The sequence below is a fragment of the Falco peregrinus genome, chromosome 14 (genome assembly GCF_023634155.1).
Source record: "Falco peregrinus isolate bFalPer1 chromosome 14, bFalPer1.pri, whole genome shotgun sequence".
In the NCBI taxonomy this organism is placed as follows: domain Eukaryota; kingdom Metazoa; phylum Chordata; class Aves; order Falconiformes; family Falconidae; genus Falco; species Falco peregrinus.
The window spans coordinates 24,620,497-24,647,949 of record NC_073734.1 but is presented as its reverse complement, the minus strand read 5'-3'; the positions used below and the strand labels follow the sequence as shown (position 1 = coordinate 24,647,949).

The 27,453-nt window shown below is 45.9% G+C and overlaps 1 protein-coding gene across 11 annotated transcripts in view; it reads left to right on the top strand.

Annotated features, from left to right (window-relative positions):
* Positions 1-27,453, top strand: part of RANBP10 (RAN binding protein 10) — a 100,783-nt gene that overhangs the window by 46,877 nt on the left and 26,453 nt on the right. For 8 of the 11 annotated variants that reach the window (XR_008749851.1, XR_008749850.1, XM_055819100.1 and 5 more), the window contains 9 exons: positions 4,176-4,198; positions 11,194-11,378; positions 17,690-17,802; positions 20,477-20,585; positions 21,576-21,724; positions 22,861-23,056; positions 24,419-24,543; positions 25,302-25,447; positions 25,931-26,042. Coding sequence is in view for 9 of the 11 variants with exons in the window: in XM_055819100.1 (XP_055675075.1) it covers positions 4,176-4,198; positions 11,194-11,378; positions 17,690-17,802; positions 20,477-20,585; positions 21,576-21,724; positions 22,861-23,056; positions 24,419-24,543; positions 25,302-25,447; positions 25,931-26,042 (1,158 nt within the window). In the remaining 2 variants the exon portion in view is untranslated. Of the gene's footprint in view, positions 1-4,175; positions 4,199-11,193; positions 11,379-17,689; positions 17,803-20,476; positions 20,586-21,575; positions 21,725-22,860; positions 23,057-24,418; positions 24,544-25,301; positions 25,448-25,682; positions 25,871-25,930; positions 26,043-27,453 lie in introns of those variants that run through there. The other 3 variants (XM_055819099.1, XM_055819101.1, XM_027782076.2) reach the window with 3 other exon arrangements.

Below are 27,453 nucleotides of genomic sequence, written 5' to 3'. Positions count from 1 at the left end.
GATGCCTTGAATGTCTTCTGACTGCTGACAAAACGCCTTTGACAAGTTCTGAGCAGAGTCCTGACAGTAAAACCATGATGAGGTGTGGCTAGAAGTGTGGTGAGAGTGAATTAGGAGAGAGAGAGAGAGAAATGTGAGAAATGTTGGGGCTCCAGCCATTAAGCAGAGACTCTTGGATGCAGGACATGAGGGAATGACTGCTACAGGCCTCTGGGATTAAGTGGATGAGTTTGCTCAGGAACTAATGTAGGAGTGTTTCAGGTCTCGGGCTTTGACAGCAGACCGTGGTAAATGGAGCAGCAGGGCTATAAAAAGAGCATGCAACCGTCTGAAGTCTTGGCATAGAAAGCTTCCTGTAGTCTGAGTTTTAGTGCAGGCACTGGGAAAGACCAAGTTAACCTGTAAAGTAAAATTTCTGCAACCAGTTTAGAGACTAACAGGAACATTAGGGATAATGAAGAAATCTGCCTGTAACAGAGACACATAGATGTCCATGCTGCGTTTAATAGGTTTGTCCCTAAACCTTCAGAGTTTGCAGAGGGCAAAAGCATTGGGAAGTTTAAAATAAGACTGAAGATGAACTGAATTTGAAATGAATGGAAAATATCAAACTTGGCTGTAGCCTTGTCTCTGTAAGAACAATGTTACCCAAGTGGCTTGATTGGAGAATATTTCCAAGAGCACGCAGCGAGCTGTGTACGTTTTATAGTGCTTCTCCTCAGCAGCAAGTTGTAGAAGTGTTCAAGTATTTCATGGGCTGACATTTCCTAGTCTACTCTTTAGGATGCCCATCTTGTTCATTGTGTTGCTGTTTATTGCAATCCATTGGCACTGCTTATGTGTTCTCTTAATTACAGTCACCTGAACAGCTGTTGGAGGAGTACCCTGCCATATAGGAAATGGAGTGCTGTGGCTGATCACCCAAATGTGTAATGTCTTGGGCAAATTGAATCCTGAAATGTATTGTGAAGAAGATAGCCAGCTGTGAGGCAGACAGGATTGTTGCTGGGTGGAGAATAGAGTTGGGCTAGAAGGTCCATGAGCATGTTGTATGCATGGGAATGTGTATAAGTACATGTTAAGTCATGGAAAGGTGGAAGTCCTTTGATCAGATGGCAGGTAAAGGTGTTGATCACACTGTGCCCCAGCACTGAACCTCCATTGAATGTCTGTATATCACTGCCCTGATAATCGCGTTAACGTCGTGGACTTACAGGAGAGGCTTTTCACACATTTGCTCTTGCTTCCTGACCTCTTGAGCTGTCCGGTTCTTATGTCTTTACATTTATGAAGTTTCCTATTTTAAATAGGATCCAGGCTTTGGAGGTGCTGCAGAGAAAAAATACAGTTTCAAATTCATCTGCCTAGTTAGAGCTGTGATTCTTTCACTTTCTGCTGTTGACTTTGTTGGATGCAGATATGTAGCAGTGCAGGTTCAGGATGAACTCTCTAGGCAGACATACTTGTGCAACAGATCTAGTTCTGTATGCACAAAGGTAACAGGGATTAAAGCATACAATGCCTTAATTTAAAGGGAATCTAGTAAGTTTCTTTATAGAATCATAGAGTACTTGTCGTTGAGAGGGATTTTTGGAGGTCATGCATTCAACACCCTGCTGAAAACAGGACCAACTAGATCACATTACTCAAACTCATCAAATTTTTGCTGTCTCCAAGAATGGAGATCCCCCAGGGAGCTTTTGTTAGTTCCCTGGTTCAGTGTTTGACCACATTCATACTGATTTTTTTCCCAATAATATCTAATGAGAATTTCCCATGTTGTAAATTGTCTCTTTTGCCTCCTGTCTCCTGTAACTATGCATCTCTGAGAAAAGTTTATCTCTGTCCTTTCTGTACCCTCTCATAAGGTAGCTGTAGGCAGCAATAAGTGTCTTCCCTAATGTTTTTAAGACTGGACAACGTCTTTTCCCTTAGCCTCTCTTCATCTTGTTGGCCTCTGCTGGACTCACTCCAGTCTCGCTGTCTGTCTTGTATTGGGGAACCAAAGGTGGACATCATACTCCACATTCAAACTCACAAGTGTTGTGGAGGAGGGAGCAATCCCTTCCTTTAACCTACACTCTTACTAATGCAGCTCAGGACGTGGTTGACCAGCTTCACTGCAAGGATCCACTGTTGACTTCTGCTCTACTGCCCAGCAGGACCCCCTGCATCCTTTTCAGCAGCTCTGCTTTCTCCCCAGTCAGGCCCAGCTTGTCCTGTTTTCTGGGAATATTACAGCCTGGTGGAAGGGCTCTTCAGTTGCTTTTGTTGAGCTTTGTGAGGTTTGTCTGAACCATTTCTCCAGTCTGTTGTGGTTCTTCTGAATAGCAGTGTGCCCTCCAGTGTATTGTCCCCTGTCCTGTTTGGTGACATCTGTAAGCCTGCTGAAAGTGCATGCTGTCCCATCATCCAGGTCATCAGTAAAAACATTAAACTGTATTGGCACTACCATCGATCCCTGAGGGGCCACACTTGGACTTTGAGCTGCTGATCACAGCCCTTCGATCCTGACAGTCCAGCCAATTTTCCACCCATCCAGTCTGCTCAAAAATCATACACTTGTCCATGTGCTGGGTACAGCTCCCAGCCGTACCGCTGCACAAGCTGGGCCACCTTTGGCTCTGAGTGATGCTGGGGGGCCAAGAAGGGCTCCACTGGATGGCAGACTCAAAGAGGTTGGCCTCTTTCTGGTGTAACATCCAGCTGAGCAAAACAAGTGCAAAGTGAAAAACGGGTTTGAGGGAGGAGCGATGTTTGGGAAAAGTGGCAGAGTGAGAGTAATGCTTACTGAATGTTTTTCTCAGCCAGGTATTCCAGCATCGCCTGTATACCCAGTTTTTGGTTGGGTTGTGGAGAGGGTGCTCAACAGACAAGGTCCAAACTGCCATGATGTTAATTAAACCATATTGCCTATGTATTTATTTATTTATTAAAATATTCAGAATTTTTTTTCTCCGAGAATTTGATTTTGGATCTGTCCTGGTTTGAATAGTAACTATTTGTTTCCTACCTTGACTCCTAAAATTGGTTGAAGTCAACATTCCAGGCTGATCTGGTGACATTACGTTGCAGGTATTGGTTAAAATAGTCCTAACATTAAGAACGGAGAAGTCTGTGCTCTTGCTTCTGTGCCAGCTGTAGTGTGTTTTCAAGTGCCGGGCAGGAGGGACTGCTGCGTGGCTGAGAGGTGGGACGTGTGCGAGAACTGGGCATACTGGTGTGGGTACCAGCTGTCTGCTGGCTGGAGACACAAAGCATTGCTGGGATCACGCGTGGGGCAGGACTGCAGCTCCCAGACTGACTCCTGCGATGCTGTTACTTAGCACATGAATTCAGCCCGGCCTGCTGAGGTGAGCAGGGCACGGAGCAGTTTCCACCTGTGAGGATGGCCCCAATCCTGTGGGTCAGAGCTGCTGTCGCTGGCCCATCCGTCTCACTGTGCTGCTGCCCGGCTGCTGGATCCCCCCGTGGGAGATGCTGCGGGAGAGGGAGGAGAGGTACCTCCGCTGCACGGCAGCTCCCATCCGAGCCAGGCGCAGAGCTGTGCCCAGGGGTGGCCTGCCTGAGCTGAGCATTGTCTCTGGCCACAGCTCTGTTGACCATCCTCAGCCGTGGCTGGCTCTGCTTAAATACCACTTTTCCCCCATCTCTTATATTTGGAGCTGTAGCAATGCATTTGAGGATGAAGCTGTTCTTTGCACAGTGTGCTCCTGCCTGCAGCTTGGTCTTGTTGCAAGGCTGTTCCCCAGCTGTAATGCAAAGCGTTGAATGTTCGTTCATTCCCGTCTCTCTGGATGGTAAGAAGAGCTAGTTACAGCCTAAACTGAAGTAATGTTACAGTAGAACTCTGTTTCTAAAGCTTTCTTGAAAACTAACTCCATCATAGTAACAGAGGGAGAAGCAAAGAAAAGAGGAGCTGCTTTTTAGAAAATCAAATTTCTGGAAGAGATGTCAAAACATTTACGATTTTCCCTGAACCTTTCTCCGGATGCAAAACCTTACAGGGGAGGGGACTAGGGAGGGAAGTTACTTCTAAATATGACAGATGGTGAAATACAGGGTCAGAGCTGGGTTTTATTGAAATGCAGTAACATTTTGTAGCATGTTGAAGATATAGCCAAGCAGGGGAAAAATCCTTTGTCTTTTTAATTCTAATATTTTTCCCCCCACAGGTATAGCCTTTACAGACCTCCCTGTAAGTACACATATTTTCAGTATTTTAACTAAGGATACAAGCAGAAGGGAGGGGGAAGTGTGGGGGTGTGATTTTCCCTCCCCCCGCCCCCCCCCCCCCCCCTCCCAGTTTGATGCCCTGTTAAAAAAATGGTAATGCACGTTACTGATTGATGTGGATGCTCCTTTTTTGGAAACTTCATAATCCTGTGGCTGGGTTTGTGGTCTGCTCATGTGCCTCATCTCATTCCTCACCACCTCTAAGAGTATGTTGCTCCTTCTCCTAGAATTAAAGCAAGAATTCAAACTTCGTTACAGGTCAATGTCTTCGGAAATGCATCTTCAACTGTGGGGAGTATATATGCAAAGTCATTGGGTAGCCTCTCATGTCCCATCATCAGAAAGCCCCAAAATATATGATGGTGTTATTCTCAGCTTCTTCCTCTCTCCTCCAAGTTTTGCAGCCATGGTGGGAGTTGTTCCCTTACTACAGCGTGGTTAAGGAAGGGTATTTCTGAGAATGAAGGTCAGGCTTAGCTGGCTGTAGTGTGTGTGCTCATTGCACAGGTTTCTGAAAAGTCTCCACCCATGATGACTAAACAGCTCATGGAATTGCAGGAGGAATGTATTTGGCATCCATGTGTAGCTGATAGTTACTCCTCTGATTCACCAGCCCCAATACTGAGTTAGTCTTGAATGCAGGGACACCAGCTGAGTTACACCAGACAGTAACGTCTAGTTGGATCTTATGAAAGCATGACTTCCACGCTGGATCATGAGTTGCTCTTTTTCAGAGCCAAGTGTTCTTGGACAAGGAGGAGGTGTTTAGGAAAAGAAGGTAAAGCCACGTCAGGCATACACCAGTACATCCATTGCATCCATTTCTCTCATATATAGAACTTCTTGTCCCTGAGGTTTCACTCCTGTCTTTGTACTTAATTTCCTCCAAGGAATTTCCTCTGAGAAATTTCTTGGTTTCCATAACTTGTTTAGGTCTCCAAAGTGATTGATTTTCTGGCTGACTTCCAAGAGAGCTCGTGTGCAAGCTAGCTTGCTTTTCTTTGCTTTGCACCTCCTGCCAAAACATTTATTTTGTTCCTCTAATTTTTGTGTTGTGAGAAATAATGACTAGCACTCCCTGCTCATCTTCCCAATGGAATTTATGGCTTTACAGATCTCTCCTGCATCCCAGCCAGTGTCTGTGCTGAAGGACATTAGAGTTATTTAATTTGCCTTTTCACATCTGCTATCAATACAGGGTTGGGGTTTTTTTTTTGATTCCTAGACTCTCTGAACTTGCTAACACTGCGGTATATTCTAAACTAGAAGCCCTCTTTCTGTGGGTTGTTTCACAGAAAGAATATTTTATCTGTCCATGAGTATTAACCTTTCAGAGTGAGATCTTGTGGCAACTTTGCATCCATACCAAGAAGCCGCTGCTGTGATATACCCCTTAGTTTTAGGTGCTCTTTTGTTTTTCCCCTCTGGATACAGATTGCATTAGAAGTCAACAGTTTTACCATATTCCTTCTAATTTTTTCACCACTTGGTCTTCTCCTTTGGCTAGACTGCTTCTCTTTCTGAGATGAGAGCAGTCTTCATGTTGGGATAGATAATTACTGTTTAGGCTCACCAATCAAAAATAGCTATCTGAAACACATACCGTTGTTTTGTCGTTTACAGCTAAAGCGTTGCCATAGAGCTTGGCAGCACACATTTGGCAGGCTGAAGTTACCTGTCCTGCTTAGATTAACTCGCATCCTTTTGATCCAGGAGTGCACAGTGCGTTGATGTATACATTTAATGTGCACTTGTAGGCTGTTCACCCCAGTGTTGAGTCTCTGTCACAAATAGGGGATGAACAGTTGGGGAAGCAGAGGGGCTGTTGCAGCAATGGGGTCTTGCAGTGCTGCTGAGCTTGAATTCATAGCATCATAGAATCATTTAGGTTGGAAAAGATCTTTAAGGTCAAGTCCAGATATTAACCCAGGACTGCCAAGTCTACCACTAAACTATGTCCCTAAGCACCGCATCTACATGTTTTTTAAACACTTCCAGGGATGGTGATTCCACCACCTCCCTGGGCAGCCTGTTCCAATGCTTGAAATGCTTCAAAACCCTCCTGAGCCCAGGGCATCTCCCCATCCTGTTGTTTCTTGATCTCACCAGATCATCTATACAGGATCTCATGCTTGTTTTTCTGTGTGTTCTGTGCAGAGGAGACGTTTTACTGTTAAACTGGAAGAAGTCTTAGTTAAGTGGGTTTTGGGATCAGCTGTTGTGGTGGGGTCTCCAATGGTTAAATGGCATCTCTGTGCCTTTTACCAGCCAGTTTGCTGAGCTATTTTCCGTGGAAGTCTCCTTCTGGCTTTTACAGCAGCAGCTAATCCATAACACTTTTTCTGGCCCAGGAAGGAGAACAGTGGATGCCCTATAGGCTTCCTGCTATTGAGAACTATCCTCCATGAGATAATTTCTCTTTGAAAAGAGGGCAGGAGAAGCTTCATTGGGTCATTTCACCACCTAGCTGTGGATGCAAGGAAGGGCAGAAGAATTCTACCTCTGTGTAGATTTTGGACATTCCTATCATAGAATCATGTCGTAGAACGGTTTGGATTGGAAGGGATCTTAAAGACATCTACTTCCAACCCCCTGCCAGCTTTCTTGCAGGTCCCTTTAGGTACTGGAAGGTGCTCTAGGGCCTCCCTGGAGCCTTTTCCAGGCTGAAGAACCCCAGCTCTCTCAGCCTGTCCTCACAGCAGAGCTGCTCCAGCCCTCGGACCATCTGTGTGGCCTCCTCTGGACCTGCTCCATCAGGTCCACGTCCTTATGTTGGGGCCCAGAGGTGGATGCAGCACTGCAGGGGGGTCTCACCAGAGCAGAGCAGAGGTGAATCCCCTCCGTCACCCTGCTTGCCACGCTGCTGGAGCTGCAGCCCAGGATACTGGTGGCTTTCTGGGCTGTGAGCGCACATTGCTGGGCCATGTTGAGTTTCTCATCAGCCAACACCCCCAACCTGTTCTCTGCCCAGACTGTATTTGAGCCTGGGATTGCCTCAACCCATGTGCAGGACCTTGCACCTGGCCTTGTTCCTGAGGTGAGCTTCCTCTCCATGTGCTAACCGGCTCAGCTGCCGTGTTGGCAGCTTCATCCTAAGGGTGCCTGCACCCAGCTTCCATCATTCTCATCCTCCTTTTTCAATATTCTTCTCTTGAATTGCTGCCTTCTTCCCTCACTCTTGCAGACACCTGTGTATTCTTTCTCCTTTTCTGGCCCTTTTTGCTCCCTCGGTCCATGGCTTCTTGGTTTTTCTTCTAGCCGGTTGGGGTTACTTCTCTTCCCTGAAGAAGGGGGTGCCAAACCCAAGACAGACTTTTGATTTAAATATAATGACTATTGTCAGATATTGTAAAAGTCTGGAGGTCGTAGGAAATTTGAAGCTGACGAAACTTGCAACTGATATTTTTAATATACCGTTATGATGCAGGCTCAAACACAGTATCCATTCATTATAAGGTAAAGGAGAGAAAACATCTATCATGTGAGAGATACAGAATGCAATCCGTGTTCTTCACCTGCTAAAGCTGCAGCCTGAAAGTGTTAACTGCAGACAGGAGTGGAAGCAGCAGCCTTACCCGAGTGACCCTTGAGGTTCTCTGGTTTGAGCAGCTTGACATGGTTTTTGGCTCTGGCTCTGTCCCACACCTCCTTACTGAAACACCTCGGGAGGGGCTGTAGGGTGGAAGCTTTTTCTGGCGTTACAGCCTGTGTGATTTTGAAGCTAACTGGTAGAGCACGTCAGCGAGAAGTTCGGCCAGTAAGCCCCATTACTTTTACACCCTTCAAGCTTAAGTAACATTTAGGGTTGGCATGTCAGTGAGATTACACAAGGAATTAATTTCACCCTTGAAACATTACCAGTCTAGAAATTGTTTCCTTGCAGCGCTTAGTGCAAAATTTCCCTTTCAGAGGCAAATGATGAGGACAATATTTTGCAGTATTTGCAATATTAGGAAGTTGAAATGGATACTTCCAGTTTAAAACCACATTTTGTTGGGATTGATCCCGTGCAGTGAAGCATATTTGCTTCAGCTTGTTTCATTTCCCTCTAAAGAGTGTTTGCATTTGTATGAAAATGTAGTGAGGGGAAAAAATTGGATTTTGGCTGAGCACGGGCTGAAGTTAATACAGAAGTAACTGCTTGCAAAAGTGAATATCCCACAGAGGGAGTTTTCCACTTTTTAAGTCAATGCTTAGACCAAACTCTCTTTATGTACACAAGCCCGTATCAGGCTTATCCTGCCTGGCGGTTTGCTGAAACAATAAGGAATGTAAAAAAGCAGAATGTGGAAGAGCCCCGGGTGGAATTACAGAGGTGCAAAGGGTCAAGTGAGTTAAAAAATAAGTCAAGATTAACTAGGGGGTTGTGAGCAGCTGGCCACCAGCATCAGAGGCAAGAGGTCCCCAATGTCATGGGCAAGGTGTGCCATAAGAATTTGGCAGGGAAAGCACCTGCCCTGGTCAGTGGGCTCTGGGGTGATGTCTCCCTGCATCTGGCAGGGTGGTGGAGATACATGTAGTTCCCAACAGCTGCTGAGCAATGAAGACACATCCCACATGTGAAAAATGGAATTTTAACTCTGAGATCATTTGAGAGAAATTGGGGGTAGGCAGCTTCCCTTCAAAGACAAACATACCCAAGAGTGGCTGAAAAATACAGGATTTTTTTATTTGTAACTTCCAAGTATTTTGGGTGTCTGATTACTGGCTTTGGAAGTCCTTGGGTTCATAATGCTAAAAAGTTAAGTTAATAAAAAATTCTTAAGTGTGGGCTGTGGAAAAGATCTGATCTCTCAGATTCCTTGTCAGCTAGATTTGAAAGAAGGGAGAGACTGACTTTATATTTGGCATTTTCCTCTGGTGGCTTTTCCTGTATCATGCTGTATTTTCCTTGCACACCTCTCTAACCCAGTGAGTTCCTTGGTGTGAGAATAGGACAGGAGGTGGTGTGCTGAGTCCGCAGCAATACAGTCATCCTGAATTCTGATCTCAGTTTCCAGCCTGTATTTATAGATTCTTTTTTTTTCTTTGTTTTTTGAGATTTGATAATTTCAAAGGTGGAGCAGGTTGGTCTGGACCATATCAGCTGAGCTTTGGAAATCTCTAGGATAGAGATGCTGCACTCTCTGGGAACCTGTTCCAGTCCTTAACTATCCTCACAAAGAAGAATTTATTCCTTATGTCCTGTCAGAATTTCCCTGGCTGCAGCTTGCACCTTTCTCTGAACACCCTTGAGAAGAATCTGTCTCCATCTTTTTTTCTCACCTCCCTTTTGGGAGTGGAAGACACAGTTAAATTTTCCCTTTTGCCTCCAAGCTCACCCTCTCCTTCTATGCCATGCACTCCAGCCCTACTGACCATCTTAGCAGAGCTCTGCTGGACCCCATCTGTGAAAGTTTTTCTTGTCCTGAGGATGTGGAGGAGGGGAGCCAAGTACAGAACTGCAGATGTAGCTGTGCCAGTGAAAGCAGAGAGAAGTAATCACTTCCCACGACATGCTGGCTCTATTTTTGCCAATGTAATTAGGATTCTGCTGAGTTCTGCCTCGTAACAATCTTAATACCTTTAGTAAAAAGTAAAATTCACAACTGCAGTAGGTCTCAAGGGGAGACATTGCCAACATTTCAGGTCTCTGCAATAGTGAAGAATTAGTTGAATAATTTTTCCAGATAATTTTAAGGAAAGCCCATGCCTCTTGCTATAGAGGAGAGAATCATCCTAGCTTTCTTTAGGATGACTGTCTAACCACCTGTAGTAGTTCTGTCTGATTTGACCTAGAGAGAGAGATCTGCACCACCACTGATCTAACCTCTGACATGGGTTCAGCCATGAGCAAGACACCACAACCAGGCACCTTCCAGATTTCAATTTCACTGTGTGCATCTGTGTGCCTTGCCTAGCGCCTGGTTTCTGGCTGTGTCAGCCTCCAGTGTGTTAAAGCAAAGTGAAAAAAACCAATGCCAAACAGTTTGTGAGTGGCATGAAGAGGTTTCTTCCTAAACCCTGCAAGCTACCAGCAGGTGCTCTGAAGCAGAGAATTAATGAAGTTTGTGTTGCAAACAGAAAAGTAACTTGTTCTCCAGAAAAGTAACATGTCAGCGAATGGAACACTCTCTTTGAAAATGTGATCCAGAATGATGAGAACCACGCACCCCTGCACCTTTTCTGATGGCATTTCTTTTTCTTCCCCCATTTCAGTAGGCTCAGGGATTCAGTTCGTATCCATAAGCTTATTCTTAAAACAGCCTGAATTCAGATAACTTCTAAGCTAGACTTTGACCACCTGTTTTCAATTAGATCTTTGGAAGCTGAATTATTGGCTGAATTTTAGAGGTATTTTCACAGTGGTCACCTTTTTCTTTTCCCCATGTTCTGGTGGCGAGTCGAGTCAAAGCTTCCATTTGGATCCATATGCTTGTTCTTAAAATTAAATTTGTCTATCAGTAGTGGAATTTCTTGTGTGGATGGCTTGCTGTCTTGAGATCGTCAAAGACCTAACCTCAGAGCTCCACTACCATCCTACAGAGATGTAAAATATTCAGGTGGTATCTTCCAAGGAGTAAGAGAATTCAATTGAAACAGGGGAGGACGCATAGATCTATTGATTGAGATGATGCCCCTTTCATTTTTTTTATTATTGTTATCTGCTGGGTCTTGAACTTTAGTAGAACTGCAGAAAACGAAGCCAGAAGGTGAAGGCTCCACAGACAGCAGTCACGGCATTGACCATAGGCTGCTGGGGGATCGAACCCATTGTTCTGGTTTTATGCAATAACTTTTAATAACTGCACAGTAAGTCATGGGGTTCCTTGAGATGTACCTAAAGGGCTGTTGCCCCTTCCTATTCCATGCCATTTTTCAATTTAAAGAGCAGCTCTTTTGTCTTACCAAACTATGTAACTGGAACCAGAAAGAGAAAGCTGGGTTTAATACAGGTTTCTTTTTCTTCCTTCCCAGTCAAATCTCTACCCTACAGTGGGTCTCCAGACTCCAGGAGAGATAGTCGATGCCAACTTTGGGCAGCAGCCATTTGTGTTCGACATTGAGGACTACATGAGGGAGTGGCGAGCGAAGATTCAGAGCACCATTAAGCGGTTTCCTATAGGAGACAGACTAGGCGAGTGGCAAGCCATGCTGCAGAAGTAAGTCACTGTTCTGGTGTTCAGCTTCTTCCATGTTCTGTTAGGCTTTAAATACTTTTTTTTATGCTAATTTATGCTTTCTTATGGCAAAAATTGCCAGTTCAGTGCATTTTGCTCAAATTGTTATACCCTCTGCTTTGTTGTTTAATAGTCTTTCCTGTGTAGATTGCCGCTGTTTCAAATGTAAAAGATATGGGAGAAGTTTTCAGCCAAAGACTGCATGAAAGCTTGTAGGAATGGAAGAACATACACTTTGAGGTGATGCATTGGAGGAAGGGGAGTGGAGAGGACACCATAAAAACTAACATAGGAGAAAAGCCAGTATGTCAGTCAGCTGAGTTCAGAAATGAAAAAGCAAGAAACAGCCTAAACCAAAGGCTTCCAAACCCAACCAACTGAAAACACAATTATGGCACTTTATAAATTTCTGAATGTTGAATGCATTTCCCGTTGCAAAAAAGTATTGAGTAGAGCATGATGAGAACAATTGAAAAGAGTTGTCAGAGGTCAGGTGTATCTTCTGCCTGAAGAAAGACAGAGCTGATTAAGGCTCCACAGCTTGGAAGCAGGTAACTGAGGGAGGTGGACTGTAGTTGCCTGTCAGTCATTTACACCACTCTAATGAAATTACTATAAGGTGATTATTTACTGTTTCTCAAAACACAAGAATTAGAGAAAAAGCACCGTCTGGTTGAAAAACAAAATACTATTTTTTCCCCCCCCCCCCCCCACAAAATACATAAAACTGAGGGACTTGCTGCTGCAAGAAGTTGTGGTGGCTTAAGTGGATTTTAAAAGATACACATTTAAATATTCACAGTAATTCCTGGAGGCCAATTCCGTAGTTATATTTTGAACCCTCAGGTCTATGGCTGTTGCTTCTATCTCTGATTGCTCCTCTCTCTCTGATTATAGATAGCTCTGTGTTTCACCTTTTTATTATATTCTTTCCCTAAACACCTGATACTGGTCAATCTCCCCCAGGAGATATAGATGCAGGAATGATCGCATCCATGTGATCATTCTTCTTGTCTGCTGGTCTTGTATTTAGTTATTTACAGATAATTCAGGACAACGGGCCAAACTGTGAAAAGCAAGTAGAAGAAGCTATTGAAAATAGTCTCTTTCTTCAAGAAAATAAGGAGCAGGAGGCCTGCCAGAAAGTTTGTAGGGTCTGTAGAGGACTGCAGTATAAAAAGAGACCTTGGAGAAAATAAGACCGTATCCAATTTAATTCTTTACCTCTGTGTCCAGAAATCAGATAGGTTGTCATGTTGGGACGTTTCTTTGTGAGGGGCTTGGCAGAGGCTGTGTCTGGGACTGAAATATCTCTCAAAAAAGCACTGGAAGAAATAGGTGAGGGGAAGCGGAGAAAGTCTCTGGGATCAGATATTACCCAAAATCCTAGCAGGACTCAAGGAGAAAACAGGTAAGCTTGTGGCTGTGGAGCAGTTTCTTTCCAAACTGCCTTGGGTGAAGAGGAGAGGATGGTGTGTATGGTGCCATGATTCAAGAAAGGTTTCATTAGAAGGGCAGTGATGGGCAGAGAGAGCCTCAACATCTGGTTTTGACAAATCTGTAGAAGCACTGCTGAAGGGTAGATGCGTTGCACACATGGAGAAATAGGACGTGGGTTTTGCAAAGAGGAGCCAGCAGACACGTGGATGTGGTTCTTGGGCTGCTGTCTCTGTCTTGGAAGTCCATAAGGCTTTTGAGAAATTTCCTTGCTGCTAACTAAGGGGGGACTATGCAGCCAGAGGCTGAGGGCCCATCTGATGTGGATTATGAGTTACAAGACAGACAAGAGAGGGAATGAGTGGGTAAGGGGTTTCCACCTTGGGAGGAGGAGACTTGAACACGTGCTTGTAGTATCTGTGGTGTTGAGGGTGTTCAGAAATGGCTGGGAAGAAGGGGCCCTCCAGGAAGGACTGAGATCTTCGGATTATGGTGAATCATTGCACAGAAATATCAGGTCATTTTTTTGGTAGTAAGCCAAAAAAAAAAAGAAAACACCAAGCTTGGATTTGTTAGGAGAAAAACAGGACAAAAGTAATTCTGTCACTGTGTGAATATGTGGTGCATCCTTAATGTGAATACCATGTGATGTTTTGGTTCTTTCTCTCCAAAAGTATGTAGTAGAAGTGAGAAAAACCTGAATAAAAAAAAGGCAGAATGTGCAAAGGTATGGGGTAGGAATAAGGCAGGGAGCAAATATATAGACGTACAGTGCTGAAGGATGTGATCGTGAGGGGTGAAACAAGCATGAAAAAAATACCTTGAATAGACTTGAGAAGGTGATGAAGGAACAATTGCACTGCAAGAATTACAGGGTATCAAGTGACCTTCTGTGACAAGGTGACCAGCTTAGTGGATGAGGGAGATGCTGTGGATGTTGTCTACCTAGACTTTAGTAAAGCTTTTGACACTGTTTCTCACAGCATTCTCCTGGAGAAACTGGCTGCTCTGAGGCCACATCTCGAGTACTGGGTTCAGGTTTGGGCCCCTCATTTCAAGTGGGACGTAGAGGAGCTGGAGCACGTCCAGAGCTGGGGAAGGGGCTGGGGCACAAGTCCTACCAGGAGTGGCGGAGGGAGCTGGGGGGGTTCAGCCTGGAGAGCAGGGGGCTCAGGGGGATCCTTCTCACTCCCTCCAGCTGCCTGCCAGGGGCTGTAGGCAGGGGGGTCGGTCTCTGCTCCCAGGTAACAAGTGACGGGACAAGAGGGAACGGCCTCAGGCTGCGCCAGGGGAGGGTTAGGTTGGGTATCGGGAAACGTTTCTTCCCTGGGAGGGAAGAGGTGTTGAAGCACTGGCACAGGCTGCCCAGGGAGGCGGTGGGGCCACCAGCCCTGTGGGTGTTTAAACCACGCCTGGACAGGGTGCCTGGGGCCGTGGGCTAGTGGTGGCCTTGGCAGCGCTGGGTTAGCGGGTGGACTCTATGGTCTTGAGGGTCTTTTCCAACCTGAACGATTCTGTGGTTCTACGATTCTAAGTGAAGTTAACCGGATGGCACATTTAGAAGAAATAAAGGAGGGCACTTTTTCACACTCTCTGCCATAAGATACCATGAAAATGGCATGGATTAAAAAAAGCGACTGGAGACATTATCAGGGCTATGATGTAGAGAGATACCTCTAGGACAGGATGTATCTGGCTCATCAGTGGAAGCTGGGAGGGCGATGGAGGAAGGTATCATTTCATATGTGCCTTGTTCCTTTATTTTGTTCTAGGCATTTGCTTTTGCCAGTTGGGAGGTACGAGTACTGGGCTAACTGGATGTTTGGTCTGACCCAGCACAGGATGAGATGTAACAACTGGCATTGACTTTCACATTAATTTTCATTCTGATGTACTGGATTGTTGACTTTATGGGGTCATTTCACCCCCTGCAACACCTTTTGTCAGGCTGTGGAAAGACGGGATTCGCTTTTGGGAAGCTTGCCTAGCAGCCAAAGAGAATGAAGAGGTACACTGATACGTAAATGGAAATCCTTAGCTCATAGTGCTCAAAAGGCAACTTGCTCAGAAAAATGCCCTGCATCTTTGAGTATAAAAGCACCTGCGTTGGGTGAGAGCATTGGTCTGTCAGGCTTAGTTTTATGAATATGTTAATAGCACAGGTTCCTGCAGCGCTAGTGCTCTTTCCTTTCCCTGGTAAAACTGACCATTTTTTGCCACCCTATTACTTAACCTGAATATTTAGCCATGTTGGACCTTTCCTTTTATCACATGGTGACACAGTTTCTTTGAGAGGTTTCGCTGACAGATTGTAAAGTATCTTTGGACAACCAAGTGGACTGCAAAAACATCTGTTTTCTGCCTGCTTCCAGAGCCCCTCCAAAAATGTCACCAGAGTGCCATGGCTTCCCTTTACACAAGCTGTTGATTCTTCTGCAGTAGGACCGGTTTATCCCTGTGTTTCTTCCTTGTGTTCTCCAGAATTGCTTCTGATGTGCATGGTGGAGGGGTCAGAGTCGCTGCTCTGGAGTTCCTCGTTACTTCTTTGGACTTCTTTTTAAGAATCAGCATCATGTTTCCCATCTTCCCCCTCTCCAAAGGCAAGTTTAAGGCAGGGCTTGTACCTCACATCAGTAGTCCAGCTGTTTCGGCTTGGAGCTCCAAGCTTTTGGGCCAATGTTTTCTTGTCCTGTGGCTTTGTTGGGATTCATAGCATCTTATTTAATCTCTAACCGTGCAGCTAAGCATTTCCTTCCCTTCAGAGACTCTCCTCCCTGACAGATCCTGAGAGGCACGATCTTGGAGAGGCCGTCACTGGGGAAGGTTTGCTGTAGGGAGTGCCTCCCTGGAGAGCAGAGGAGGAACTAGCCTGGCAGAGTATTTCATCTGTGTTACGTGCCTGGATATGTTGTCACCAGAGAGGCTGCTCTGACAGGGTTTTCAAGTGCCTGAAACCTTGAAAGGGACTCACATGGATCACTCCTCTTCTTTGTGTGTTGTTACAGTCTTACAGGAGCTCTAGTCTTTTTAGCTTTTCCATGAGGAATCTGAGTAGAAGTCATCTGAGACTTGAGATCAGCTGGTGTGATTGATTATGAGAGAAGGAACGATGTAGATCCCCATTTCTGGTAAAGTGGGAGGACTTGGCATTGTTTGTTTGAGAAGCTAAGTGATGCCATGCAGAAGGAGGACAACTTCATGCAACTTGTACAGAGAAGCGTGCAGTCAAGTTCTGTTTTGAAGAAAAGCCTCAGACAGTACAAACCTCTATCACCACCATGACTGCTCTAGGTGAGAGAAACACCCTTAGATGCAGCACAGAGGTAGCTGCACCTGTGATTTGAGCACTTCTGCTGCCCTCAACAAGTTTCAACCATGGCTCCCAAGTGGTAAAAACATTGGAGAACCTGGGATTCTGAAAGGTTTTTGTCTGCATGAAGATAGGTCACAGTGGAGTGCGATAAACTTCTCCCAGAACTTCAGGAGAGATACCTCTGGCTGCAGACATGCTGCTGAATGTATGAGTGTGCGCAGCACTGCTGTAGTAAGTAGCTGAGACGCAGAACTGATAAGTCATTGCTGAAAATTGGCCTGGCATAGTGACCAGCATGTAACACTGCTGCGTACCCACGCAGGGATGCTTCCATGGTGCCACAGGCAGAAGTGCCCTAGGAAGGAGCTCGGGTTTTGTGCAGCTTTGTAAAGCATTTAAGTCTTTGCAGCCTCTGACTCCGGCTACTGAATTACACTGAAGCAAGAGTTGGCTTTTCTCCTCCGTTCCTGCCACCCTGGATCGCTGTGTTCAGCGTTTCAGCCTGATTGAGTCGGGATGACCTGGCTGCTGTGCTTGGCGGGGAGGGGATGTGCTTCTTCACGCCTGTCTGTACCATGCCAGGGCAAAGGGCACACCTTGTACCCTTTGTGGTACGTAAGCACTTGTTTCTGAAACAAGTTTTAAAAATTACACACCTGCTTACAACATTGTGCCTGAAGATTATTGCTGACTCATAAAATACTTTTCTCGTACTGAAAGTAGCCAAGTTGAATGTGTGTTTTTAGCTGTGACTTGACTGGATTAATACAGCTTCATCATGAGAAGCCTATTTTGAGATTCTTCACTAGAAGCTTTGAAATCCTCTGCTGGCTTTTTAGGTTTTGTTAAAATCCAGTGAGCGTTAACATTTACCCACCATCCTGGGAAGGCACAAGTCCTTCCGAAATGGTGTGTTCAGAAAGATGGTTTTGTGTTCATTTTCTGACAATGACACTACCTACCCCCTCCCCCATTTTTTGAAAATGCAACTTTAAAATGTGTATTTGAAAAATCAATGCTAACTCTACTCCGTAGATCAGCAGATAAAACTATCTATGAATGTGTAGAATTAATAAGGACATTCGACTACCAAAAATGTAATTATTGGCAAAGTAAATGTTGGAAGAAATTCAGGACCAGAACCTTTTCTTTGAGGTCTGCTTGAAAGCTGTGAGCCTCTCTGATGTTCAGATTTTATACCTGTGTAGGGTGTCACTGGCAGTAACAGTTCTGAGCCCTTACAAGTGACCTTTACACAGCAGTCATTAAATAAATAAATACCATGTATGCATTGGGACTCAATGTTTTATTTTAATTTTTTTTCCCTGTAAGGTGAGTTTAGAGTTTCCCTTCTGTTTGTTGAGGACCAGGTGCCTGTGTTGTAAATTGTCTGGACCCACAAGTAGGACCCTGGTTATGTCCTAAGCAAGCTGAGTTGGGTCACTGGAGCTGCAACTTCTGTTGTGTTGATTTTTTTTTCTCCAGTGTGATCACCCTGTTTTGCAAGTGTCTTTTCATCTGTTTGTATTTTCTTATTTTCTAGTATGGTTTCATCGTATTTGGTTCATCATGGGTACTGTTCAACAGCAACTGCCTTTGCCAGAGTCACAGACACCACAATCCAGGAAGAACAGACCTCAATAAAGAATAGACAAAGTAAGTCTCTTGGGTAGTTGTTCCCAAAGTGTGGCATGCAGGCCATGTGTTACCTTCAGGTAACAGAGGAATGAAGTGCTGTGGAAGTCAAAAAGTTACTCCGTGGCTCACAAAGCTGTCCACAGCACACTGCTGACTTGGTGTTGCTGCCTGGGGTCAGTGGAGCTAAGGGACCGCTGCTGGGAGACCTTTTCCATCAGTGCTGTGTCCCCTCCACCCTCTGCTGTCTTTGCCTGTCTGCTCTGACAAATGACCTGCATGCCTGGCTGTGTTGAATATACTAATTTTTCTGACAACTTTGTTAATTTCCTCAGTCGCGTTGAAAATTAATAGCTGAATCCTGGAAGAGATGGGGTGACTCCGCTTTGAGTCCAGCGGTTTTCACGTATCAGGCTAAACGTAATATCTAGGGCAGGAGGTGCTTTCTTGGAGGTAGTACCGAATTGGTAGAGAATAGAATGGTTACCTTGGACTTTGCCTGAACTGAGGTCACAGTGCACCAGGGATCCATTTGGATTTGGGTTCTTCTATGCGTTCTGTGCAGCAGGGGTAGTTTCATTAGCATGGTCCACAGGGACCCAGACACATCAATCTGTTTTGACTACAGCTCCCAGAGTTACAAGTCTTTCAGTCCCTTTGCACATGTTGTCTTCCAGTAGATTTTTTTTGCACATTGAGGCTTTTGCACATTCACAGCCAACACATGTAGCTCACACTAGGAGAAGAATTTGTATTTTATGTCTGTTTTGGTTACGGCTCTTTCCACCAAAGTGGCTCATGTGTCAGTTTGTAAGGCTGTACGTGCTTTTGGTTCCAGCAGAACGAGGCTTGCAGCTTTCTCCTGCTGTACTTTTGTGGGTTTTTAGCTTTCCTATTCACAGCCTGCAGAGTCACAGAACATTGGTGTGTTTTCTGCATTCTCCTGGCTGTTGAATACATGCTACATCCCACTTTGTACATTTCCCTTCCCTTTGTCAACTGTTTCTCATGTGACTGTTACATATCAGGAGCATCGTGCCCCTTTGTAGCTCGCTCTTCATACATTACATGCGCTTAGCCAGCATTCAGGTTCATTTGGGGACTCTGCTTAGTACCCAAAATAACTTGTAGTTGCTGCCTGTTAGTGCTGATGGGCTTTGTGCTTTCCAGGTCATGCATAATGCAACCCTGACCCCAGCCAGCGTTCTTGTTGCTGTGGGTTTAATTGGTGTAAAGCCTTACAGGAGGCACGCGAGACAGTGCAGCCCCGTGTGTTTGAGGACAGGTGACGAGGCAGATGGAGGGAAGGAATATGGAGCTCTGAAGTTGGGGCTTAAATAAAAGGTGTCAGGAAAATACAGACGGGAAAACAAAAAGAGGGGAAAATCTAAAATGCAGTGACATCTGTGAGAGTTGCCAAACAAGGCAAAGAAGAGAGCTGTCAAAAGCAGAGAGACATGAAAACGGACGTGCAAGTCAGTAGAAGAAACAGAGCAAAATGAAGGAGGCTGTGCAACACGTTGGTGTGAGAGCCACGTCTTTGGTTTTAGCTTTCAGCTATGATAACAAGCAAATAGACACTGAGAAGTGGCAGCCAAGACAAGTCACTGCAGATTGTTACTGGGGATTGCTAATGAAGATTACCAGGCTGGGCTTTCAACTGCTTATGACTCGCAAAAGTCACAGCTTGTTGTTATTAGAGCCCCTGCTTGCTTGCAAAGCATTTCACAGGCGATTCAGAACCTTCTTTCTGTTGTTTGTAAGAAGTCCTGGAAAAACAGAGAAGGAAGTGCAATGCATTTTTAGTTTTAAGGACATTTAGTTGTTAGTTTTAAGTACACTTAGAAAAGTAAAATGTGACCCTCTGTAGATCAGCAGCTTTTCTGTTCAGGGATGGGATCTCAAGTCTTGCACTTGTTGTCTTCGGACCCACTGAAGGAACATATGTGGGACATGAACATCCAGGGTGCTGTATGGCTTCTGCCTTGTATCTTTGCACCTCATAGAAGAGTACAACTCGTTGAGCTGTTTCTGGCTTAGTCACAGCTGATTCTTGGAGCTAGCTTATGGGTGCCACGTCATTGCTGCTGGCCAAGCTCAGGTTACTTCTCTTCTTGGGGAATACAGTGAGGTGGGACTTGCAGGAACCCACTTTTGTTGGTATAGTTACTTCTGCTTAGAAGTAGGGATACTGGGGAGACAGTACCGACCCTTTACAGGTCACAGACCCTTTATAAATACTCTGCTTATCTAATGCTCAGCCATACATACGCTTCTAAGCATGAACCAGCCAGAGGATATAACATGAGACTGACCTACGGGCTTCCCCTCTGAATCTGGCATTTCCCCAGCAGTGTCCTTGCTTCCATCCAGATACCTTGTCCTGCTTTCTTTTTCATTGCTGCATAGCTTTGTGACTAAAGGACTAAAGTCCCAGAGCACCCCACCCCAGCACACCTAGTTCATCCTTCAGATCCTTCTCCTGTTGGTGTTTCTGAGCTACTGACAGATTGTCCCTCATTTTCACAGGCTTTTTTTCCTCACCCTACTCCATAATAAACAAAATGTGGTCCCCAGTTCTCCCTAGCCCTTGTGCAAGGTGGTAGTGGGGAGCTGTGTGGCCTATGTGAGACCACTCTTCTGGCTGTTCTTGTTAGCTGATCCTGTGTATCAATAGGTTTCCTTCTGCTTTCAGGAATACAGAAGCTAGTATTAGCAGGCAGAGTGGGAGAGGCTATAGAAGCCACCCAGCAGCTCTATCCTGGCCTTCTAGATCATAACCCCAACCTGCTCTTCATGTTAAAGTAAGTATGAACAGCTTTATACTCCCTAATGCTGAGATGCATAGATGAAGGAGAGAAGAAAGAGGCTGTCCAGCTGTCCAGTCTGGCTGCACACCTTGTTCTGAATTCAAACTGGTTTGAGATCCCTTTGGAGGCAGGTGGGAAAGGCTGTACGTTCAGCCCTTTGCACGGTGCATGTGGCAATGTAAATGTAGCCCATTTGTTGCTGCTCAGACCCAGTATGGCTTTGCCCCATGAGGTCAGGCAGAGGTGGGTGAAATTTTAGCTCTGTGCCAGGAGGTCCTTCACAGACGGCCTGTACTTGTCTGGTGGAGCTGTTGCAACACTGGAGCCTGTGGAGTCACTGTGAAGGTTCCTAGAAAGGCAGATGTATGAAGAAAGCTATCTGGGACAGAGACTAAAGGAGAAAGGTGCTCGTGTGTCCCAGTTCTCCCAACCATGCAGAGTGGGTCTCCCCAGCCTCCTGAAACATATAAGGACAATTCCCAGTAAAGCTAAATGAGAAGTCCTCACTGTTGCTGTGGATATTGCGGTTTTTTTACCCTTCCTCCTCTATTTTCCGTTGACCACGCGTATTTCTGGGTTGACGGAGTAGTGAGGGAACTATATTTGGCAGATTTAGTATCTTCTCCCTGAAAAAAAACCAAACCACAATTGATTTTTGGCGTACTTGCAGAGGTGGTAGAGATGAAAGCATGCTGTAAAGGAACAGTTTCTTCTTAGCACAATGGAAATAAACTTGCTTTTTGGGAATGTCTCAACATTCATTAGCATCAAAGGTGCGATTTCTGAACTCCTTCCTCCCCTAGCATTATCAGAGCAGTTGCAATACAAAGGTACCAGGAGTCTGAAATGTCTTTTTGAAAGCCAAAAAATGTAGCTCCTATGCAGTTTCTAGGACTTGTCCACTCAGTAACTAAGGAAACCTCCAATGCAGAGCATCCTGGCTGTCATGCACCCTTTTCTCCTCCTTCCCTCCTATGAAATCAGGTGTCGCCAGTTTGTGGAGATGGTGAATGGGACAGACAGTGAAGTACGTTGTTTCAGTGCCCGCAGCCCCAGATCCCAGGACAGTTACCCCGGGTCCCCCAGCTTAAGTCCTAGACATGGATCAAGCAACTCACACGTTCATAGTACCGGTAAGTGTTTTCTGTGTCTCCTAATGAGAAGAGCAAATGTCAAAAGTGGACATGGTTGTGTATTACATGACCTGCTACTTTCTGTGCAGTATTCTGTGAAATGCTCCTTTCCTTTATGATACCCAGCCGAGAAGACATACTGTTTATCAGGGGTGTCTATACAGCTACAGAGCTGGTTTTGCATTAGTTATTTCCCACAGACAGTCTGCAGAGCAGGTTTTTTTCAGAATAAAGAAGCTTTTGAAGGTGGCCTTCTAGAGCAGCCACTAGTGACTCGGTGCTTCACTGACCGAGCTGTAAGAGGAGGTCTGGAGCACAAAGCCTCTCTCCTGTACCTTGGGGTCTGCAAAAGGATTGCTTTCCAGTAAGAACCAAGCAGAAGATGCACTGTTCTGGCCAACTGAGTGAAAGGTTAGTGGGATGCTGTGCTTGAGAGCCTCTCCCTCCCCATGGTTTTTACCTTGCAAGCTCTAAACACCTGAGAAGGGAACAGTTCTGTACCTGCAAAACCCATCTCTAGAGCATCAACTCCTTGCAGTTCTGGAAACTAAACTTTAGGATTTGAAGTAGAAAGAACAAGATAAACCAGGACACCCAAGGTATCTTCCCTAGGTAATTATTGGCTATGGCTTTGAAGATGGGGTGGGCCAGGGAGTATGACCTGCAGAGCCCCTGAACACAGTCTAAGCCTGTTTCACTTGAGCCTTGAGCTGCTCACAGCCATCTGAGTGTATTTTGTTTCGGTGTTCCCGCTGCTGCATGTGACAAACTGTGGGCAGGCAAACATTAAAGGGAAAGAAAGACAGCTACTTGCATGCCTCCAAGCTGTCACTCCTCTTCCCAAGCCAGTATCTTTGTTTTCCTGTATTGTGTTATGAGAAACCCTGGGTATGCTTCTCTGACTAGATAGTCAGAATGATCCCATCAGTCCATAAAATCTCTTGGTAATACCTGTTTTCATCCAGATGTCTACAGCTGCAACCTGCAACACAGGGCAGCATTCATAGGTCTACATTTGTCTCCATACAAATTTTGCTTTCTTCCTTTGGGGCTTGCTCTCTCGCTAAATTGTTGACTTCACAATAAAGTGATATTGTCAGTCTGGTCTCATTTTTCCTTTTCTTCTTGACTTTCAGGAGCAGATAGTCCAACCTGTAGCAACGGAGTCATGTCCACAAAAAGCAAACAGAGTCACAGTAAATACCCAACACTGAGTTCATCATCTTCCTCTTCCTCCTCCTCCTCCCCCTCATCTGTGAACTACTCTGAGTCCAATTCTACAGATTCTACCAAATCTCAGCAGCACAGTAGTACGAGTAACCAAGAAACCAGGTATTTTTTTTACGTTGTAGATGCCTGAGGAGGGAGAGATGAGGAGAGAGGGTTCAGTTTGCTTTCTGAGAAGCCAGAAGGGCTTCTGTCCTGCCCTTTTGAACAACAGAGTAACTGCATTATCTACAAGGTCACTACCAGTCCCAGCAGGCGCAAGCCTGTTCCAGTTCCCCTGCTTGCTCAGGCTTGGAGGCTTATCTCATAAGGAATATTGTGATGCTCTCGTTTCAAACACCAAGCTGAGCCCAGCATGGCTTGGTTTGCATAGAAGCTCTCCCATTGAGCCTGGTTTTGTTACTTCTGCCTCGGCCCGTCGATTCCTGCTGCTAAGCAGCTTGCCTGCACTTCAGCGGGTAGGCAGCAGCCTAAGTCACCACTGGGTTGCTGCATTGCCCTCGTGAGTAATTTTCTTGGGCTACCTCTACCTGGTGCCCAGTTCCTTCCAGATGAGCCTCTGAATCAGCAGTAATTTTTTTCATGCTTGTGACAGCAGGTCAGACTTTTAGAAAGCCTCCCTTCTCCAAGAATCCATAGGAGGTCCAGGAGAGTGGTATAGTTACTGCTGCATTTACTGGAGTGTGGAGCAAATGGGGCCGTGGTAAGAACTGAGCTTCCTTCGGGCTCACTTTCCAGGTTGGTGTTGCAGGGCTGTCTGAGGCCCTGCTGGAACAGAGGATGTCCTGGTGATTAGTAGAATCTCTTGCTAATTGCAGCTGGCACTCATCCTCTGAGTACTGTGCTGAGCACAGTTTGCAGGACAGTTTGTAATCTCTGTCATGACCTCTTGAAAGCTGTACAGCGTGTAACGGAGTGAGAAACACTTGTTCAGACTCAATTTACCAGAATCATTTGGTAATGCCAGATTTATGATGCTTTTTGTAAATGTAGAGCCCAAGTCCCAGCAAGATTTTGTCATCGTTTCAGGTAATTGGCAGTCTCATTCAGACTGCTGTCTTAAACATCTAAGTCTAACGCCCTTGTGTTCTGTATTGCACTTTTTGCAAGGGTTGATGGCTTGTCATAGCCAAGGTTTCCCTCCTGTGTAGTGTGTTAGTATGTTATCTGTTGTCTGGCTGCTGTTTGCTGTCCCAGAAGTGACTGCTTCCTGAAGGGAAAATGATAAGCACGCTGCACCTGTAATTCTGACAGGCGCCTTTGGAACAGAAATCTATTTCATAAATTGACTTCAGAAACCTGCAACAATTTTTACTGCACTGAATTAGACCATCTGACTCCCTGTAGTCCAGCTGGCACCTTTCCTGGTCTGCTGGCCATTGCTGGGCCCCATGTGGTATCTGAGCTCTTAATTTCTTCCCTTGCTAATTTAGACATCTGACTATTCCTTCCTCCTTTTTACCTCAGTGACAGCGAGATGGAAATGGAGGCTGAGCATTACCCCAATGGAGTCCTGGAAAATTCATCCACCAGGATAATGAATGGCACCTACAAACATGAAGAGATCTTGCAGACGGATGAATCCAGCATGGGTAGGGCCTCAGAGGCAGGAGGGGTAAAGGGAAATAGAACGAGCTGGTACCGAGATTTAGAAATGTGATTGGATTTTGGGGAAAAAACTTGTACTTCGGGTTTATTTCGCCACCCCAGTGAATGAAGTTCTCAAGATGCCTGTTTCACGGGGAAATTTAATCTGTCCTGGAACTAAAACTAGATTTTGCTTTTCATAGTCTTGCAGCAATGCTGGTGATGTTGTGGGACAGGGAAAGCAGTAGGACTCAAAAGGTTTGTTCAGTGTTGGTCATGAAATCCAACTCTGAGCAGTCCTGGCACTTCTGCCAGCTGAGGAACTGAACGGAGCTGGGAAGGGCTGGATGATGCCCAGCTGCACGGTGTCCTCAGCACAGTGTGGTCAGCCACAACTGTCTTGTTTGTGGGTGCTTTAGGCTGGAGAGGGAAGATGAATCAGCTCTACACTGCCTCTGATACTGAAAGGGTACTACAGCTGGAGTTGCAGGCTCCCATGATTTTATCAGAAGATTTGATTTGTAGGTATTTCAGGCATTAAACAAACTGAGCTCAAGTTTTCCCTGTACCTGACAGGTGCTATGAAGAAACCACTCCTGGCTGTTGTAGTGGCAGGGATCACAAAAAGCTTCCACTGGGATAAACTTAGAATAGGGAGCAGCTACCTGCCCCAGCAGGGGAAGGAGGTTATGGGTAGCATGACAGAGCGGGCAGTGGTGGGGAACGAAAGACGATTGTTACTTTTCCGTTGCCTTTCCTCTAGAAGACAGCTGCCCCCAGAGGCAGCTCTGTGGAGGGAACCATGCTGCCACGGAGCGAATGATCCAGTTTGGACGGGAGCTGCAGATGCTGAGCGAGCAGCTTTGCAGAGAATATGGGAAGAACACAATGCACAAAAAGATGCTTCAGGTAAGCCTGGGCCTTGTGCGGCATTGCAGCAGTTCTCTGGGCCAAGACTGGGGTTGTGGGTTCCTTTGCAGAGCTCTGGGTAGCCCCCACTTCTGCACCTGGTGAGGAAGAGGGGGCCAGCAGAGGTCAAAGCTCAGTGAACATAGAACGTCTCTAGACCCAATTCTCAGCACAGGAGAGAAATACAGCTCCCACCTGCCTTCCTGGAGCAACTGCATGCGCTTCTTCTCTCCAGGTGACACTCTACCTGCCTTCCCGTGCTGGCTCCCCTGCCAGTTGGAGGGGGCACCCTCTTTAATCCACTATCTTGATGGCCCAGTGTGGTCCCTTGCTGCCAAGAAGAAAAGGGCCATTTCTTTTCAGGAGGTAGGCACCTGTCACCTTGGCGATGGCAGGAGGTGCCCCAGCTGATGGACTAGGTGGTGTTCCTGTGTGTTTGCAGCTGTGCGTCACCTTACTGTGCCTTTCTGTTCTCTCACACAGGATGCATTTAGCTTGTTAGCTTACTCAGACCCTTGGAACTGCCCTGTTGGTCAACAGCTGGACCCGATCCAGAGGGAACCTGTGTGTGCTGCTCTTAACAGTGCTATATTGGGTAAGGCCTGGTTCCTGTTGAGCGCTACCCACCGGGCATACCTGCTCTCAAGGGCTGTCCTGTGGCGGGCAAGCCTGCAGGTGTTAGGAAACATTCAGAAACACTTGCATTTAGCTTTTACCTCTCTCTCTCTGTTGGTGGGGATTGACAGGGCAGTGATGCAGGAAGGGAGGCAGGAGGGAAGCCTGCAGAGAATGGATCCTCCTGATCTAATCTTCTTTTGGCTCCCTTCCTTGGGTCTTCCTCAATGCTCCTTCCAAGGATGCTCCTTAGGATTTTCCTCCCCTACTTACTGAAGAAGCCACCATCTCTTTGACGCATTTCCTGCCCATCTTCCTTCTTGCTCTGAACCCACCTGAATCACTTTGCTGGCATTACCAGGGCTATTTTCCATGCTGTTTGGGTTGGCAGAGTTTTGTGCTGGCATCATCCATCTTTCTGGTAGGGAGTACAGTTGCTGTGTTGGCAGCATCTCGTAAGTGAAGCAGGTTTCCTTAGTGTTGTCTCTAAAGCAGAGGGGAGCCATAATTCCAGTTGCGTTTGAGCTCAAGCTGAACGTGCAGAGTTAAACACAGGCAGGGTTTGTCTTCCCTTCAAACACTGCCCAGAGAGCCTGCAGTCCAGTGTTGGATTTGGGGCTGTGGTAATGGTCCAGCCTTGTTGCTCTTTTGCTTCTGGTCTTAACTGTGCTGAGAGGACACTCGGAGATCCGGTTATGGGTTGGTTTTCTTCAGCTAGCAGGACAGCTTCCTCTTTCTGATGAGCTTCGCTCTTTGTGTTGGCAGGTCATACCTGGATCATGGTTGGATCCAGGTATGAGCAGTCTCTTGCCCTCCTCTGTGTCCTCGGAGCTGAATGTTTATGCCTGCTCTTCCATTTTCCTTAGGAATGTTCCTTGGCCCAAGAGCTTGTTGTCGTTTACTCTCTTGTCTTGAACCTGGCGTAGTACATGCAGTAGTTTTGCCCGATACAAGTCTTGTGCTTGCAGTCAGTGAGTTGCCATGTTGCTGACCCTCCTGGTATCTTCAGCTACAGAAAATCCCGTGGTGGAGAAATGGGTGATAATGAGGTTGTGGCCTGTCACTAGTCTGCTAGAAAGGGATTGATTCATTCTAGGCAGCAGCCTTGATCCTGTCACCAGACCACGATCAGACATGCAGTGTCATTGCTCAGGTAATTTCACAGGACACTTCCCAGTCTGGGTTAGCTCAGCCCGTCCACAGCCGGCCAAACACTGTCTGCTGGGGAGCTTCTCTGTCTCGGAAACCCATGCTTGACTCCTGTGCACAGTCTAGCTCACTGTGCTCAGACGTACTTCCTGGTGGGACCGTGCACTTCACGTTAAGTGTGCCAAAAGGAGATTTAGAGGTTATCTAAATAAGAAATAAATAAGGGGAAAGGAACGGCTTGA